Source organism: Grus americana, chromosome 4 (genome assembly GCF_028858705.1).
Source record: "Grus americana isolate bGruAme1 chromosome 4, bGruAme1.mat, whole genome shotgun sequence".
NCBI classification, from domain to species: Eukaryota; Metazoa; Chordata; class Aves; order Gruiformes; family Gruidae; genus Grus; species Grus americana.
Genome location: NC_072855.1, coordinates 80,338,576 through 80,357,628, shown reverse-complemented (window position 1 = coordinate 80,357,628; position 19,053 = coordinate 80,338,576). Strand labels below are relative to the sequence as shown.

Here is a 19,053-nt window from a genome sequence, read left to right as displayed (position 1 = left end):
AACGGATATTCTCAGTTAGATGAAACAGGAAAAAATAACCTTGGTAATTGAGCCTTTCCTCCTTTAGGTGGTTAGACCAATATTTTAAAGCCCTTAGATAGTTAATATAATTAGAGTGCCATAAGCGTCACCACTGTGCTTTTCTGTGATGGAAACCACGTAAGTTAGCTATGAGAGCTGTAAAAACAGAGACACGTTTCGGCTTACGCTTCGTTCCAGGGAGCTCTGCTTATAACCTCTTCTTTTACTGTAACGTAATAAAGAATGCATCCGGGAGCTTTAATTTTTCTAAAGAAAGTTTTCTTTCTGTTCTGGAGTCGTCTAGTTCCTGTGGCATTCCGGACCAGTCTGTGCAAGCAAATCCACGAGTGGACTGAATTGAGCACCTCAGTCCAAATGCGTGACGGGATGATAGGAAAGGAAAGCAGGTTTGTTTAGGAAGACGGTGACTTACCTGGATTTAGGTTACGGCCATCTAAGGGCCCTATGCTAAGCTGAGAGTTGGGTAAAAATTTCGTTCCCGCCTTGGCTACGTGATGTCCCTTCCCTCTCCTGCTGCAGCTAAGAATGGGTTGGTGCGGATGCTGGCTTCACGTTGCAGAACTTGCTTCCTCCCAAGGAAATCCCTGGGCTGAGTGGTGGCTGGTTCACCGGGAACGTGGCCTTTCCCGATATCCTTGATCGGGAGTTCCCAAATACTCAGGCTGTAGGTTGGCTGGTTTTCATGGCCCTCGGAGTGACCGATGCTGGGACTGCATCACGGACCAGAGAGAGGAAGACATCTGGGGGAGCATGGTCCTTTCCTAATGTTTCTACACCTGTGGTGGGGCAGCGCTACCTTGTAAGGGTGTAATTTGTAAGGATTTAATTGGTTTAATCCCTATAAGCACATAACTCCTCTGGTGCAGGTTTGGGTGCCAAACAACTTTGTAGTGCTGTGTGCAGGGGATGTTTTCTGATACTTGCGCTCCCAGCAACATGGAATCAATCTATTTTTGTTATAGGCTTACCCTGACCCTTGACTGCAAGATGATGTGGAAGCGAGAAAGCTATGATTTGTTGACATTTCTGTTTGGAAACCTCCCTGAGATGGTGTTGACAGCGGCATCTGCCTGGAGTGACAGAGCTGGGTTGTGCGAGGATTGTTGGGGCAGGTCAGAAAGCTGAGAAACATCTGCCCCGCGCTGGCATGGAGAGTTGATCTCTCCCTTAATCTTTCAGTCTCTGGAAAGCGACGCCGGAGCGATTTAGATGGTGATTGTAGACTTGCCAGTTTGCAGCATTGCAGGGGAACTGGAGGTCAGGCCAGAGTCGCTTATGGAAATGTGATCAGTAGATTTCTATTTGGGGAGCCCACATTCCCGTACTCTTCAGAGGGCTGGGTCCTCAGCTACTGTAAATGGCTTTAGCTGCTTTGATGTCAGTGGAGCTGGGCATCTTACCAGCTGAGCGTTTGACCCGAACGCTGGCTGGCAGCCTTCAAGCCACTGAGCTAATTTAATGTATGAAGCGAGGCTGCAAAATGGCAACTGGTTTACCAGTTAGTGTTTTCCCAAGAGAGCACGGGTTTACCTTCTAACTTCACTTGCAAGAGATTTGCAGGAAGCCCAGCCGCTACTCTGTCTCTTGTTCTTCCCTCATCTTGGCCCTGCGCGTGAAGTTTTGGCTCCTTTAGCGTTGGATACGAGTAAGTGGTTGTAGAGAAAGCTGGCTTTGGGGATTGCGTTAAAGCAGAGGTGCTGATGGTGGACCTGAGATACCCTTCACTTGGCCATCTTCAGAGCCCCTAACCCCCTGCTGCCCCTGTTGGGAATGGCAGTTCCCCGCGTTACTCTTGTGCTTATTAACCATTTTTGTGGGCTGCTTTGAAGTGAGGGGTGGCGATTACTGTTTAGGATTCTTGGGGTTTTTTGTGCGGGGCTTTTTTTTCCCCCAAAATCATTTCCAAGTATGCTTGCAGGATACAATCTTACCTGGAGGCTACCAGATTGACCAGTCTGTGAGATCTGCCCTAGTGTGTAGCTGGTGGGAGGGATGAGAGAAAGTTATTCATTAATTTGTCCCTTCCCTCTCTGTGCTGTTTGCTGTCCCTGTGCGTGTGAAGATATCGGCTGTGAAGCTTGACTGGTAGGTTTGGGCCAGCTCGTCGTTTTCTTAAACCATTCAGCGCTGTGTTTCTTCTGGGTGTCATGAAGAAGTCCCTCTCTTGGGGTAATGCTTCGTTGTGCCAGCTTCCAAATGCAAACCCGACTGTTACGTGGGTTTTGGTAGACTAACGAGCAAAGCATAAAGCTCACATCCTCTGGGCTTTTGCGGGCATCGCGCAGTATTCGGGTGTCTGAAAGCTTGAGGTTAAACCAGATGCAGCAACATGGACGCTTGTGTTTGATTAGGGGTGTCGGGGATTGCGCGTAGGTGAAGAGTTGTGGGCTGGACTTCCTCCAGAGATGCTTTTGGTGTTACCCCTCCGTCTTGTTTAGTAGCATCCGTGAGCTACTGGAGCGTGTTGAGATCTGAGTTACCCCGTACTCTGCATTAACGCTGGAGCTGATGGTGTGTGCTGGGCAGCGTGCTCCGGCGTCCAGAGGGTGTAGTCCAGGCTGGAGTTGGGGAGCCCTTGGAGCAAAGGTGTTGGGTGGTTTGTCAGGCCCTCCCTTCACTCACTCGTGTGTCCTCGGCGTGGGGTTCTTGTGACTCTGGGAATTCGACAGAAAGGGCTGTATTTTGTGCTCTGCGCGTGTTTCTGCAGCAGTTTCAGTGGGGTTACTCGTACTCTAATCAAACGTGATTATCCTTGCCTTCCCAGGCACTTGGAGTATTGCGAGTCCATCCGCGCTTTGCCTCTGGCTTCCCTGGGAACAGCTCCTGGCTCTGCTTCGTGCTCCTGTCTCTGTTTCCTGGCAAGGCAGTTGCTGTGACTGCTGAGAAGTCAAATGAGGTCTTTTGTCGTGGTTTATTTTTTTCTTGGCGCAGTCAGTTTGGTCACTGGGAAGGTGACGATCCCCATGTCTCTGAAGGAATTGGAAGATGGCGGTTTAGGAATCCAAAGAAAACTGCATTTCTGTCTCCCCTCCCCTTTATTTCCCCTTTCTGTTAATCGTCGTTTTATATAGACTTCCAGAGGATTTTCTGATGAGCTTTTGGCCTCCTTGTGCTCCAGTTGCTAGTTTATTGACTACGTTGCCCATATGGTGACCTTGAAATGAAAGCAGTGCAGTGTAACTGGTGCGCTGGAGTCTTTTGCTATCCTTAACACAGAAGAGAAAGTAAAAATTTATCAGTGACAAGGCTTTTCATAGGGAAGTTCCTGGGATCTTTCCCTTCTTCCATTCTCTTTCTCCTAGTGTTTTCCCATGCATTTTAATATGAGCGTGTATATGAATAAATAAAAGTTCCCGCAGGCATCGTACTTTTTTGCATGGTATTTTTAAAGAGCTACGCTTACGGGAGCCCTTTTGCAATTTTATCAGATTTTGTTATAGACTTAAGGAAGGAAAAAGCCGCTCCACTCTTACCTGTGGACTTTACATGCTCAGTGGAGGCCAGAGGTTAAGTCCTGTAGGAGAAAATAGATCAACAAAAGGGGGTTGTAGTTGTACTTGTTCTGAATCCCTCCAAGAAGGGTACACGTGTTAGGAGGAGTTCATCTGCAGACTCACGAGTATTTTCTGGGCAGCGATGCTGAAATGCCATCTCAGTGAGCTGATTTGCAATTGTCTTTCTAACATCCATTCCGTGGTTGAAAGAAACACCGTTAAGCTGAATTGCCCGCCCCGCAAAACCGCGCAGTGTGGTTGTTGTTGGAAGGTGCTAGCACATCTGGGAATTCAGAAGCACCAAAGCTGATTTTTATTCCCAGAGCCCTTCGCGGCAGTGCAGAATTAATTCTGAGATAAGCCCTGTCAGAGGGAAGGAGACGCGATACTCTGCTTCTGACAAGCTTTTTGACAGGACGTCATTGGCAAAAACTACTGCCGTGTCTGGAATCCATCAAACGTTTACCAGGGGATCCTCAACACCCTGAAGACCAAATGTGTAGGTGCTGGATCTAATCCAGCTTTTATTTGGAGGTTCTGGGGAGTATTTTGACTGCCTAAAGCTGTTCTGCAGCACCTCATTGATGAACTTGCCCTCTGTGCGGAAGGTGAACCTGAGACCTGTGCGTCACTTAGGTCCTGAGCCCCGTTCTGCAGATGTGAAGGGGATTGAAAGGTTTCTCTGGGCTCCCAACCGGCTGGGTCTGCTGTGAACAAAAGCCCGAGCTCAGGGATATCCACGACAGCTGACCTGCGCAGGGGGAAGCACGTACCCCGAACCTTTGAAGTGTTGAAAGCAGGTATGTGCATCATGTGCCAGGTTTTTGAGAAAGGTGTGTGTACCCTTTAAAAAAAACAACTTGGAAGCTGATCAGAAAGGTGGTTGATTATATTTTTGTGCCGTTAGGTTTGCTGGAGATTTCTGCTGAGCTTATTTTGTGCACGCAAAATCTGAAATGCAGTTGTTGGTAAACACAGTATTTTAGGTAGTTCCTTGGAATAACATTAAAAAAACCAAAACCAAACCTACAGAATTCATCAGTCCAAACAAAAGAGGTTGTGCATAGACACTTTAGTTTGTTTTCACAATATTTTTTATTCGAAAGTTTTTGGTTCAGTCTTTAAACCAGCTCTGGTAAACACGTCAGCTTTGCTGGGGCTGTAGATGAAGGTGCTCCGGAGAGAAGCAAACACTGCTGCTGTCGCCTTGGCTCTGTCATTGACGCCCCCCCAGTAGCCGAGCAAAGTCCCTGCTCCTCTCCCAGCTTCTTTCTCTCGCCTTCAGGTTATCTTGGCAGCGATCACGTGAACTGGCGCTTGCTGTTTGTGCAGAGCACTTAGGCTGAGGGGACCCGGAGCCAGTTTGGGTCTCCCAAACTCTTAACACACGTAAGTTATTAGTAAAAGTTGCTGGGGGCATCGTTGTGAGCAGAGATGCTTAATTTTGTTATTCTCACTTGGAAAGTTTTATCAGAGCTGAGGTCTTCTCGCACATTTCTTTTTTACCTCTGCCTTAGATTCTTCAGACCTGGAAACATGTTTTTTCTTTCCCCTTTGAATCTTTTTTTTTTTTTTTTTTTTTTGCTCTTGTCCCTCTGTGACAGGAAAGATGAAGACACTGATCTGGCAAAATCCCTTATTCAGGTAGGGGTTTGTTAGCGTTTCAGCGTGTTGCAGCGGTTTCAGAGGGCAGTAATTGTCCCTTTCACATGGGTGTAGAGGGAGGCCTGCTCCTCTGTGTAGAAAGGACTGTGTAAATGAAAGCAGCTTGTCTCTGAGCCTTCAGGGGTCATTGGCATTAAGCATTTATCCAGCGTGACATCATTTGCCAGCCCCGAGGAGAGGAAATCTAATTTGTTCAAGCGAACAAACTACGGAGAGGTTCAAAAGCTTAGGGGTGGCTCCTCATTGTTTGTCTCAACCCAGTTTGTGAACTAGAAATGCGAAGCTGGATTTGCTGTGGGAAGCAGTGATTTATTGTGGGGAGTCAGTAAACATGTTTGCACATGACTCCTTTGGGCATGCATAGTAGTTTATCTTGGGAACCTACCAGAAAAGCATTCATTTCTTCTTCTTATCTTGCACCAGAGGCCAGGGCCAGTTGCACATTTTTGTTTCTGTTGCCAAAGAGCTGGCTGCAGGCAGAGATGAATTAGAATAGAAATGTTCGGGATCTTCAGGCATTCAGCATTTGACCTGTTTTCACCTAGTTACGCTTCCCTTTTCTCAAAGAGCAAACTCTTTGAGCTTTTTTCCTTTGTTTGTTCCCCAGTGAAAGAAGGTAACACTTCAGGGACACTTCCATTTTAATTTCTTTATTGTTTAAGGAGTTCAAGTGTCTAAGGAGTTCAAGAGTGCCGCTCAAGAAAAGCATCTGTGAACGTGGCCTTGATAAATTTGGCCGTAAGATACGGGAGAGGGCAGATCTGAGCAATCCAGTTTTTCCGTGCTGTCTTGTTTAAGGTGTCTTTGGGTGACTCTCTCGTTTAAGAAACAGTGGACGTAAAATTAGCGTGGTTTCTGATGGACGGATTCAAATCTGGTGGGATGGTCTGAAAGAACTCTTCCCTTGCCTGAACTGTTGGGTTCATCTGCCTAGCGAGCCCCACAGAGCTTAGTTGTTTAACTTGTGAGCTTTGAACCTTCTGTTGGTGATTTGGAAGAGGCTTGCCCGGTGAGTGTTTTAGGAGGCACGGCAGGATGGGTACGCTCAGGCAGAAAGGTGTGCTTCAGCCTGGCCGGAGGCAAGGAAATGTATTTAGGAACAGCCAGCGGGGACCCCGCTGCTGCGGTGGGTGTCTGAGCAGGGCTGGAGCGCATCTGAAAAACATTGGAGTGCTCCCGGAGCAGTAAGGGGTGATATAATGCCTCTCTGAATATTGGGGGCTTACAGTTCAGGAGGAACGGCGTCATTTTAACTGGGTATTTGGCATTGCTGTGACAGCTGTAGGAATACTAGTCTGATTTTTTCACTGCTCCGTGCCACCGGTTCGGAGGTGGGGGTGTGGGATGATGCTCAAGGATGGAGGGCGTCTGGAGGAGAGGCGTGATTCCTCGTAACGAAAGGCTTGAGTTCAGTTTGAATCATTTCTCAAAGGGGAGGTTAGGGAGTCATTTGTAGAAGGTTACAGAGGGAACAGCAATTCTTATAAATAAAACTGTACCATCCATAAGAAAATTGAGTAGCCAGAAAATGAAAGCTTGATGAATTCAGCTTAGGAATTGGGTAGACTTTTGCTGTGAATATAGGGAATCATTGGAACAATTTCCTGAGTTGTGCCATGAATTATTCTGTATCACTAGAAATCTTTAAATCACAGTTGCCTTTTTTCCCTTAATGTTATGCTATCCTTAAATTGCAGCTTTTGGACCAGAATCGGGAGTTCATTTATTCAGCCAAGTCGACTAGCACGGGCCAACCTTGTGTTAAAAAAAAGACAAGCTCCATTTCGGTGTGAAATCTGTGAAAGTACAGTAGCACGCAGACTGTCATGAAGGTGGTGTAGTATTCATCTCACCTACTTTTTCATGTCACCCTGAACGAGAGGCCAAAGCGCCATCACTTTGACTCTTTACTTCGCGAATACTCCTGTGCGTAAGTTAGTAGAAGGTAAAACCCACACATGTTCCAGCATTAAAGGCTGCGTGTTGATTGCACGCACCTCTTGCTGAAGACGCTGTGTGCAAAATATACAGAAACGGTCTGCAAACATGGATGGTCAAACCATTTGTGTGCTGCTTTATTTCTTGCTCTGGGAAAAGGGAAGGAATGAAAAAGGAAAGAGGGAAAGGACTCCTTCCCGCCTGCCATTGCTGGTAACATCCAGCTCGTTTACAACCTGTTCCCGTGGGTCATCTTCTCCGCTGGCTGGTGCGACTGGCCAAATGACTGCAGAGAAGTTACGATGGCATAAAACTGACGCGAGATTGGAATTACGGAGGTTATAAGCTTGTACCGCATTAGAAACACAGCTTGCAGTAACAAGCTGTGCAGCGTTCTAGCTCCTGGGAGGATTAATTACAGATGGTAGCTGTGACAGCTAAATCAAGTACCTATAATGTTGTGTAAACTTCATTAAATAAACTCGGTAGCAGTGCTGTAATCTGTGAGAAATGGGATGGGATGACGAGGGTAGAAAAGGAAAATACTCTGTAGGAAGTTAAAAAAAAAATCTGCGGGATCTAAATCCGCCAAAGCAATTTCTTCTACCTCTTATGCTTTAATGGTAGAATTTTAAACCACAAGCTTTTAAACTTCTTATCTGGTAAAGCCTCGGTAGCCTGAATTAATAGCAACTTTCTGCTAATGTCTGCTGAGTTCCTCTGAGTCAGCAAGTCCTGTTTTATCTGATATGCAAAATCCTTCCTGATATTCTGCAGCCACGTATATTTGATCAATTCTCCCTTGCTTGTGGATATTTGAGAGGAAAATCACAGAAGTTCAGCTTCGTTGTTGCTGCTGTGATTGATTATGGTACAAGGTTTATAGGAGGCTTCGAATCTAACTTTGGCTGCAAGTTCATGTTTTAATCTAAAAGGTAAGCATTTCTGCGCGGTGGTATCATAAGCGATATTTTCTAATTTAAAGAGAAGCCCAGCAAATGCAAGTTGACCGTGTGCCAGCTGTCACCGATAACGTGAGGGTGTCGCGTCATACTGCGCCGAATCGTAGGTAAGAAAGGGGTGGTTGCGTTTTCCCCTGCCTCCCTCAGAGGCAGAAGCCTGAATCGGGGAAAAACGAGTGATTCTCTGCTGATTCAGCAAGTTGAACCTGCTCAGCAGAGGGTCCCGTGCACGGCTGGGAACCAGGGCACGAAGGAGGACGGGTCAGGGGAGAGAGTTCACGATAGAGGCCGCAGTGGGGTTAGTTCATCTCTAGCTCCTAATTTCACCCAGTAGCGAGGAACTGAAAGGCCAATTAAATTAACTGAGCTTTCACTTTCCAGACGGGGAGAATTAACCGAGGAGGAAAAGCCAAGCTTCTGCTTTTAATACGCCATGTCTTGGTGGCCAGCGCAGAAAGTTTGCGTGCTTGTTTGATTCGGTTGTTTGTTTGGAATTGAAAAGTTGACGTTGTACTTGACATTTCTGACTGTATACGCTCACAGCTGTCCCCCTTTGCCTGCTTGAAGAATAAAGTGGATAGCAGCTTGTCCTGAAAGAAACTACAGTGTATCTAATACCCACCGGAATATTTTTTTTTATTTTCCCTCAAAATAACCCTATTGTCTCTCCATCTTCTCCCAAATCCTTGTCTATGGACAGTTGCTTTAATGGTGGCTTGTGTAGCTCTTTGAAGATCAAGAGGCTAAAGCTGGGCTGTGGATTTAGGGATCCTGATCCTGGACCTGCAAAGGGTCAGCTGAATACAGTATTTTTGGAGAATGACGCTGAACATTTTGATGCATAAATTTAGGCTTGGGAGCTTGACTTTAGTCACCTGTTTTGGAAAATGTTGGCTTTAAAAAATGTAATCTTTCTCTGATAATTTGGGAGGGCTTCAAAGAGAAACCAGTCTTGCCTAGTGTTTCTTTTGAACGTAGGAAGCAAGTAAAAAAGTTGTACCATTTAAAGAAAGGTAAATTTCGGGCAACTAAATTAGTTCAGCTTTCATATTGGCATTTAAGTCAGTTTGGGTTTTTTTAAATGCATTTTTGTTTGTAAAGTCGTCTTTAAGGAAGCCAGGACTAGAAGGCTGCCCCTGCGCTAGCCCGTGGGTAAGCGCTCATAGGAATCGCTTCTGGTTCCCCGTGGTTTAGATGCAGCTGAAGAGACACTTTGACCTTTGGGCCTCGTGGGATGGCATGATACAGTCTCCCTGTTCGGTGGGTCAAACACGAGTTTTTGGGGAACTGCTAGAATTTTTATAATTTGTCGTAAAATGCTGCAAAAGTCCTTTGTTCTCTTCCTCTCAAAGATTCCACTGAAGGGAATCTTCAGTCCTGCTCAAAAAGTGCTTTGTAGCTGGTTACGCCGCTTCTTTCAGCGGGAAACACGGCACAGCGACCAAACGCTGCCTGTTCCTTCTCTCCCTCGCTCTCTTCTCCTTGGGTAGGGCCCAGGAAGCCCACGTGTGTTTTGTGCCCTGCGTAGGATTAAACTTGAGTAGTTTTACAAAGCTGATGAGTGGAGTATCAATGGGATCTCTGTTAGCTCGTTTTTCAGCGGGGGGGTGGGGACATGGCTTTCCTAAGACCGTGAATTAGGCACACAGCCAATCGACTCCAGTACCCAAAAATAATAAAATCATGCAAGTCCAAACCCAGCCGAATTGCAAATGACTTTGAATGGTCCTGAGCTTTAGCCAAAGTGAAGATGGATTAACGTTTCCTCATGTTTTTATCACTTTTTTCCCCCCATGGTTTACTGCTGTGACACATTATTGTCTGCAGACCCTGTTTTGAGACAGGTTGTTTGTATTCAAACTTACAGTAAGAATTTTCTGTTGGATTAGACAGGCGGACACAAAATGTGTTCTTGCAGATCGGAAGGTAGTGCACATTTGCCTTTCCTATAAAATGACGTACCCCTGTGGTCTGCATTGAGTTTGCCGTCATGGTAGAAAGGTGGCACTCATCCTGTTTTACAGGGGACGTGCGGAGATGCCAAACCATTTGCCCAAAGCTGCTTTGGAGTCCGTGACGGAGCTGAAAACCTCTCTTCTAACTTCAGGTCCGTTCTGCAGCCTTCACGCCTATTTCCTTGAACTTTTCCACTCAGACTTTTTATGGCTGTGTCATTTCTGTGCGTGCGTGCGTGAAATGACAAACTGGTTTGTGGCTCTTTTCCCAAAGGGATGAGGGGTTTTACCTTTCTCCCGGCTCTCTTGCTGTTTCGTAGGTTTACAAAGCCTTCTCTTTGTTTTTATAGCGCATGGCACTATGGTGTTCTGCAGTATTAACGCGTGGTCTCTAGGCATGACTGGAGGACAGAATGCTCTTAAACAAGGCTCTTGCCTGGCGGAGATTGTCCCTCGGTAATCGTTTCTTCTTCTAAAGCTGACATAAAATGATAATACATTTCTGAGGTTAACAAACAATAAACTCCTTGTTTGCAAGTGCAGGAGATAACAATGGTTTGAACTATTGTCTCTTCCCTAGAACCACTAGCTCGTACTTGACTTCAGTAAGCATCAAGGCCAGAGGCTGTTTGATGTGGGAAAAATAATTTTAAATGGTCCTAAAATCACAAATTACAGGAGATTGCAAGTTTTCAGAGCAAGAGTCCTGCTGCAGTAAATACTTTTTAAACCGTGGCTGTCATTTCTGCAGGCTCTGAGCGTTGGGGTGGTTTAACCAACAGCGTTGCTTTCCAATTCTAAGCTGTTTCTATAGAGGCCGTAACGATGGAAAGGTCTTTATTCCATTTCTTTTTTTTAAAGAAATACAACTTTCTTTTTACTACAGGGACAATATGCTGGTTGACGAAGTTTCGCCAAAGAAATCACCCTTTCTATCGGAGTAGCATGAAACGCGATTGCCTGAGAAAGACGGGTCCCCAAGCAGGGCTCTGTTGGCACGGGGGATGTTAAAAATGGCTTTGCCGATTCGTTTCTGTTACAGTCTGCAGTTCGTGTTGCGTCTTGGGGCTCCTGCCTTCTGCTCTGGGTCCAACACGTAGCTGAACTGCCTGGGGAAGGGCTGCGTTGACCTGAAGCGGGCAGGGGGATGGACAAGCGCTACGTGGGGCGCTCTCCGTAGGTCTGTAAAACCCAGCATGGTTCTTGAACAGGGAGAAATTGTTGTACAAACTACGGAGGTGAATCGGCAGGAAAAAGATGAGAAATCTGACTTTCCGCATGTTATTTGCAAATTTGGGGGTTATAAACTGCATCTGTTCTCGGCTGTTTCTATCCTTGAGCATGCTGGATGGTACCAGAGATGTAATTGCAAAGCTGAAGTCAATTAAAATGCATTTAAGGCCATTGTGAGGAAAAACCATAGCATTTTATATGGTCTCCAGACTTGACTGAGTTATGCTTAGTTTTAAGTTTTGTTTTAGGAGTTTTAGGAAACAGGCATGTAAAAGACTGAGCTGATGAAAGTGGAGTAATAGAACAACATGAAGGAAGGATCCAGTTCGAACAGTTCAGAAGTCCTCAAGGACAGAGAGGAAAGACCGATAGATCAGTATGTGCATGCATTTCGTCTCCTGCATTTTTTTTCGGTGTGCTTTATACCTAAAACGAGAAAAGGACTACAAGGATTAAGGGGAAATAGGAATTAAAAGCTAGTTTAGACACTGGTCTGGTGGGAACGGATGGCGAGTACCAGAATCTTTTTGGCAAATGTTAGTGGCCGAGCCACAGGGGACCTAGGTGGAAGTCATGCTTCTTTCTTGGTCTCTTGCACGGCTGGATAAGCCCAGTGGGATGAAGTGGTTTTATCGCAGGGAGCGTTGCCACGTGGTACGTGGGGCTTTGTGACCGCCCTGCTTGCGAAACGCCGTCGCTAGAAGTACCGGCCCTACTCGTAATTGTTGTACAGCCGATAAATGATGTTCAGCGAGCCTGGAAATGTTCGCTTTCCCTCCCGTCTGGTGTCAGCTCAGCGAATTTTGCATCCAGCATCCATTTCTGAAATTGTGTTTGCCTCCTTGCCCTGTTACATAATTTATTTTGCGACTTGGCGATGTTTCTCTCTGTATCTGTGGCTGCTGGAGAAAAAGACCGCTCGCTTTGGTGGCTGAGAGCACTCGAGTGTTTAGTAGCTGTAACAATTGGCAAAAAAAAACCCCAAAACCAAAACCAGCATTTCACATCCGTCAAACTGAAATCAAAAGGCGTGACCTGTAACAGGCTTATTTGGTATTCAGGACATCACAGCACCTTGTCTCCTCCAGCTGTGGATTTGGCCTTTTTTGCTGTTTTTAAACTCCCTACTGTTAGGAATTGTGAACACGGGCCAAGAGGAGATTTCTGTATTAACTATACTTGCATAAATGGGCGTAACGCCGACCGTTTAACGATACGCAAAGGAATAACTGTACCTACGGCGTTATTGCGTAGAATGAACTTGTGCTAAATGCTGCGCAGATCTGACTTGTATCATTATTCCTATTCGTAGCATCATACCTCATTCATTAAGGTAAGGAATGTGTAACTCTGCGAGATCAAGGACTTGGTCTGACCCCAGCTGATCTTGCTTAGTGCTGGCCATCTCGGAGTAAGCGCATCGTGACGTAACGCCGGTGCATTCGCGTTTCCCAAGGTACTTATTTTGTGTGTGAGGTCTGGCTCAAACCCAGTAAATACTTTTCTGCAGATGCCCTGAAAAGGAACGTTTCTGGAGAAATCTTAGGTTTATCATCATCTATTTAACACCTTTTCCTTCCTGTTTCTTGCAGTTATCTGTATCATTGCGGAATTGTGCTTGCTCAGGAAAGGTACTTTCCAAGAAGAGCGTTTTCTTGTACTGAAGTAAATTATTCACAAGAATTGCAGAGCTTATTCTGTCTTTTTGTTCTCCTATCAACTGCCTCATCTCAGGGGTATTCCTGGTAATAGAAAAATCTTGCGTAGACCTCACTTAGTTTTTTGCCAGTTGCTAAATATGATCTTTTTCCTCAAAGTGGGAAATAGCTGTGTCTTGTGAAATACGAGCGGGCCGTTTGTTGTATGTTGAGAACTGATTCTCTGATTAGGAAACAGGAATGGCACGAAGTGATTTTTGGAGGCTCCTCTTTGTGCAGAGCCATCGTGTCTAATAAATTCTGCTCGCTGCTTGCGCTTTGTGAAGGCACTTTGTGCGTAAAATGTCTAGCGTAATTAAGAGATGACAGAATAAAAGGAAGGGTATAGGGTCAGCTTACAAATATTGCCATCTCTTCAATGGGAAGCTGAGACATAAATCACCATCTGGGGCAGACTGCTGCCTGCTCTTATTAAAAGCCGTGAATGGGATCGCAGGTAAAGAGCTCCCATCCGGGCAAACGTACCAAAAAGGGCAGACTGCCGTGCAGAGCTGATTTCCCCGAGGCATCTAGGGATAGCTCGCCTTATGTTTTTCAATCGTGACTTAGCGCATTTCCCTGTGAAAGATAACCCTTTAAAAGAAAACCTAGCTGAAGGCATGGATTTTCCTCATCGTGAAGTGCAAAATCTAATGTTCTTCTTTTTATCATAAAGGAAACGTTTATTTTAGGTGACAGAAGACTAGGTCAGACTTCCTGAAGTCGGGATAATCCTTTCGTATTGAATCAAATGGCGCTGTCTTGCGTTCTGAGACTACTGCTGGGTATGGGTAAGATTCAGAAACCTTTGCCTCCTTTGTAGCTCTTACTGAGCATAAAGCAAGAAAGCATCTGAGGGAGCTTCTGTATGACCATCCTCTCTTGGCTTGTTTTTTAATTTTGCAAGTCTTTTTAGAGCAGACAGTCCTGTTGTAGCGCGCTGCTGGGAGCTATGTTTCTCTCCTGGTAGTTCCTTAGGATTCCCAGAGGAGAGGTGAGACGCTGTGCGCATGCAGGCTCCAACCCCAAATATCCGGATTCGGCTTCCATTTGAGAAGCCGCGCTGCTGCAGTGGCACCGTGAGATGAGAATGGGCTGTTACGAGTGGGATGGGAGCTGATGCAGGCTGGAATGTGCAAGGTTAGATTTCGGCAGGAGAAGAGGTTCCCCCCGCCCTGATCTTTGGCTCCTCTTTGTCTGGAAAAAGAATTTGTGTGAGAGGAGAGGGTTCTGTAGCACAAGATAGATGTTAGCAGATGTTATGCATCGCGATGAGTGTGTCTCGGATGTCTCCGCATCTATATCTGGTGTTTCCACTTCATATTTTTCTGCAGATATTCTCGTTTTGGGACAGTTTCTTCCACCGAAGAGCTGTCGGTACCACGCACAGGCAGATACTGCACGGTACCGAAATCTCCTAGATATTGAAGCATCATTTTAATGCGTGATGCTTTTCAAATGGATGAGTGCCAAAGATCCTTCAAATCCATAATCCTACCAGAAACAGGTCTGCAAATACCATACCTCTGACTTCAGCAACGTTCAGCGGTTCCGTCTGTTAAAAACATCCTGTGAGTCCTTGCCAGAGGGAAGCCTGCTGTCGGGCTTAAGGTCTTGCCTTATATTTTGATCGCAGAGAATATACAGGGAACGCAACGTGGTGTTGCGTGTGTTTTTTTGCGAGCGCCGGTCTTTGTTTTCCTATCTGTCTGAGAAAACCTGCTGAAGTTTGAAAGGTGAGAGGACAGCAGTGAATGTACAGCATCGTTTTGGAGACACAGAGAAAGGTGCGACACAAAGAGTGCGACTGGGCAAACTTTTATATATTAGTAGGGAGGCAGGTGCTGGGAAAATTCCCCCCCTGAAATTGAGATCCCAGCCAGGAAAAAAAATGCTCCCCGTCTCACTGCCCCTGGAAAAGTGTAAAACACGGGATTCTATGGGAGGGTTTCCAAAAAGTCAGGGCAGTTTGGTACTTTGGTGTCAGTTCTGTTTTTCTTGCTTTAAGACAACTAAACTAGATTTTTTTGGTCTTCTGGATAAACCTTGTCTTAACTTGCATGCCTCTTACCTGCCTTTGACTACGGGAAGCTTCAAAATGTCTCTAATTAGGGGAAACATTTAAATGCAAAGCAGTTAAAAAAGGGTTGTTTTGACATTAGTGCTCGTGCTGGGAGCGCGAACTTAGAGGAGGGGAGGGTACTGTATGTGTGCTCTACGGGGCTGAACAGCTGGAGGGGTTTGATGGAGCTGGTTAGCCACCGGAACACATTTTGCTGCTCTGGGCAACAGTGAAATTACTGTTGGCTCGTTCTTTTTTCACAGCTCTGCGTGGTGGGAGGTAACGAGCCATATCTGCTGCACGCGAACGGAGAGGAAAGCAGCCTCAGAGTCTGGGAATCGCTGCTTGGCTTAGAATGAAGCACCGGCTGCAGAGCAAGGCACTTCACTGGAGTCTTGCTTTAGAGAACTCCTCACCCACAGCCATGGGGTTCGTCTGGAGAAGGGGAGCCGGGTTATTCTGGGGACTTTGCAGGCAGCATAGAGAGCTGTTTTGGGGAGAGGTTGGGGGTAAGCGCTCAGTAGTCATCAATCAGTAGGAGACGGTGTTGCAAAGAGTCTTAGCGATCCCTTCTGCACTTTGCGTTTGACCAGCCTCAAATCAAATTGACCTGTGCCTGTCTTTAGAATAAATTGCCGAGCACTTCCTCAGATGAAATGATGGGTGCCTGTTTCAGCGTCGACAAACAAGTAGGATAAGGAACGTTACAACTCGTACAACTGTGGTCATCGCGACGCGTTTAATTGCAAGTTCCTGCAAGTAAATGACTTTTAGTTATCACGTAAAAGAATTAAATCCTAATGGCCGTAGGATACAAAGCCCTGGGACAATCGGATGGATGATAATGGTTCCTTCGGTCGCTGGAGACCTAAACAGACACTTCACACACCATTTTCCCTGCAACTCTGCTTTAACTCCGCTTGTAATTGAAGGATTAGTTGTCCTGAATCTAACCAGATGTGAAGAGGGAATGAGAGAAAAAGAAGAGAGGAAGCCTGTACTTGCTCGTGTGTCTGTAAAATGCTGAACACACAAAGATCAAGTAATTGAGACAAGCCGAATGTTTGCACAAGGGCACTTCTAGTGCCCCCATCCTTAGCAGGACTGAAGTTCAGTTTGCCTGGAGGATAGGGTGAAATGCGATGATTGTAGACCAGAGACTCGGTTTGTTTTGTTTATCTGCAGGAGAATCAAAGCAGAGCAAGGTACAGCTTTGATGCAGGGTCAAACGTGGGTTTTGTTAAGTGCAGCTTTTGGTTTTGATTCATTAGCTGGAAGTAGAGGGAGGAGAGCTTGCCCAGATGAACGCCAACAGGAATAATTGTTTTGCTGGGAGAAGAAGAAAATCTCACAGTGGAGTAAAGGGTGCATTTCTGCTGACTTCGTTGGACTCCGGTATTTAAGAAGTGAGGAATGACTGCTTTATTTCTGGATTGCTCATTGACAGATGCTAAAATGGCCTTCGGAAGGGCAGCTGTCTGCTGTTACCTGGTCGCTTTTAAAGAATTCCTTGTGGAGCACCTTCTCTTGTTCCTCTTTACAGTCTTGCTCAGAGGTTTTTCCTGAACTGGGATAATGGAGATGAGGAAGGTGGTTTTTCTCACTATTATAAATTACCTCCTATCTGTTAGCGCTTTGATGTGTTTCAGAGTGGCACCCTGTGTTTGTGCTTAGGTGTACTGAAAAGCCAGTGTTCTCCTCGAGTTGCCAGCAAATATACCCGGCTCCTAGAGACAGAGTTTGGAGATTTTGGAGAGATCGAGCAAGTTGTGTAACGGTACGCTAGTAAATCATTGATGCCTAATACTTCTGCTTTAAAAAAACGCTAACAAGGGGCGTATTGCAGCCAAAACTTCCACAGATAGCTTAGTTTTGGCTGCTTCTGTCTGTTCTGATGCAGGTGCTTTGTGGAGATCAAAGATCAGTTCATCCTCTTAAGATTTCATTTGGTTTTGTCTATTTTGCTGAAATTGTCATTTAAGGAGACGCTTATTTCCAGATGTGATTTAGCCGTGTGACCGGGTAGGAGTAAAGCTGACGCTACCAGCTCATTTCACGAAGGCCACCAAACAGGAATGACCATCAGTCATTACCAGCTTGCTGACACAGAAGCAGAAAGTTCTGCTTTTCTGCCGGTTTCCCAAGAGGTTTGGTTCCCTGCTGTCTCCTTCCTTTAAATTTGTGCAATTTGCCGTTATATTGGAGCGATGGACGAAGTACGAGTATTGTGTGTGACAGGCTGCTCCTCCTAGGACTTCCGTCTTGCATAAATCACTTTTCTTATGCCTCTCTATAAAATTTAAATGACATCTGGAAGGAAGGGACTTGCCAGACCCATCCATCTGAAATATTAAACTTGTTTTACATTACATTGGCACGGCTCAAATCAAAATCTCAGCTCTTGGGACGGGATGTGTGACCAGCTGAAAATTAGGGCACGGCATCAACGGGAAACATTTTGGAGAGAAAAGGTAACATTATTTTTTACCCTAAGCGTGTTTGAGCTTGAGATTTTCTTCTAGTGTTACACTGGCCGTCGTGACTCTTCATTGAGAGTAATGACTACCACTTGTGGAATGATTTCAATCTAGGAACTGAGCGTTTTACCTCTGTGCTGTTGTTAGGTGTTAACGAAGTTGCATGCAACACTGTCCAAAATGATTTTCCTTTGAACGGTTAGATTTTGGAAACAAATATTTTCGTGAGACAAGATGGTTCGCTGCAATACGTCACTGTGTTTTTCCTCAGAAGTATTTCAAATCAGCACTAAGATGTCATCTCCTTTCACTGTGTTTTGGCATTCTGTGAAAGCTTAAAAACTTTAAAATTGAAAGATTCAGAGACTTTGTAATCGGAAAATTTTGACGATATTTGAATAACGAGATGGCCCCAAGAGGGCAAAATTTGGATTTTCCTTTTGTCGCAGCTTGACTTCCCACAGCCGGTAACGTTTTGAAAAGTTACCGAAAGTAGCAGAGCCGACCAACAAAACAAAGCGAGTGTGGGGGCAAGTGGGAAAGGGTCAATGAAGTAAAACGGCCTGAATGTTCAGAATTTGATGCGTGATGGCGATAAGGAATGGAAAAATGGCAGGAAGAAGAAAGGAGAAATGATGGGAAAGGAGGACATTACAGGAAGATGTGGAAAATGCTTTTCCCTCCCCTCTCTAGATTCAAAGCATTTGAAACAACTTTTGACATTATTGATTTTCTGAAGACACTTTGCCTTCTTCCAAACCAGCACCTTGCCAGGCACCTGAATTTCAGTTCGGTTCCTTGAGTGCGCGCAGCGGGGCTTATTGGGGTCACGGTGTAAGGCTGGATTAACCTTCTTAACAGGCTCTCATTTTTGGATGGTCGGTGTGATCTTTTCTTACCCCCTCCTGTGTGGTGGGAACCGTGTGCTGGTGATTCCTAGCAGGTGACGTAGCTGGAGGAGGTTATCGGAAGTGCCAGTCCCTGTTCTTTACCCTGTCCGTGGCTTGGGGAGACTGGGGGCTGTCTGCTGTCCTTCTGCCCCGGGTTTTCTTTCTTTTTGCTCTCGGAGCCAGGTACGGTCACTTTAGCATGGCCACATGAGTAAAAGCCCACCCTTCCCTGGCATCCTGGATGACATATTTTCATTATGCTTGCAGACCCAACGTGTATGTGCAGCTGTAACAACGTACGGATGACTCTGCTACAAAGGTTATATTGGGGTAGCTAATCCTCCTCCTAGAGAGGAGACTCTGCTGTTTTATAAACCTCTGTTTTCACAGGGCAGATTGCGGGGTGGGAACGTGTGGACGCGATACGACTTGTGCACGTAGCTCACGGGCACTTTGATCTTGGTATTCTGTGTCTGCAGACATGGGAGTGGTACCCAGATTAATCTTGCAGGTAAGAGCAGTAAAAAAATCTGCGCGTTGGCTTGCTTTCAAGCCAAGTATGCTCTGAGCTAGGCTCCGAAATTCTGTATCTCTCTTTCTCTTCAGGGGATGGGAACGCTCTGCAGATTAATAATGGG

At 45.7% G+C, this 19,053-nt stretch overlaps 1 protein-coding gene across 13 annotated transcripts in view; it reads left to right on the top strand.

The window, feature by feature from the left end:
* The window catches only part of FRAS1 (Fraser extracellular matrix complex subunit 1), a 160,563-nt gene that overhangs the window by 20,081 nt on the left and 121,429 nt on the right, over window positions 1-19,053 (top strand). The window contains exon 1 of one of the 13 annotated variants that reach the window (XM_054824196.1): window positions 18,882-18,926. The exons of the other annotated variants lie outside the window; for them this stretch is intronic. Within the exon in view, the coding sequence (XP_054680171.1) occupies window positions 18,897-18,926 (30 nt within the window). The 5' untranslated portion in view covers window positions 18,882-18,896. Of the gene's footprint in view, window positions 1-18,881; window positions 18,927-19,053 lie in introns of those variants that run through there. 13 annotated transcript variants of the gene reach the window in all.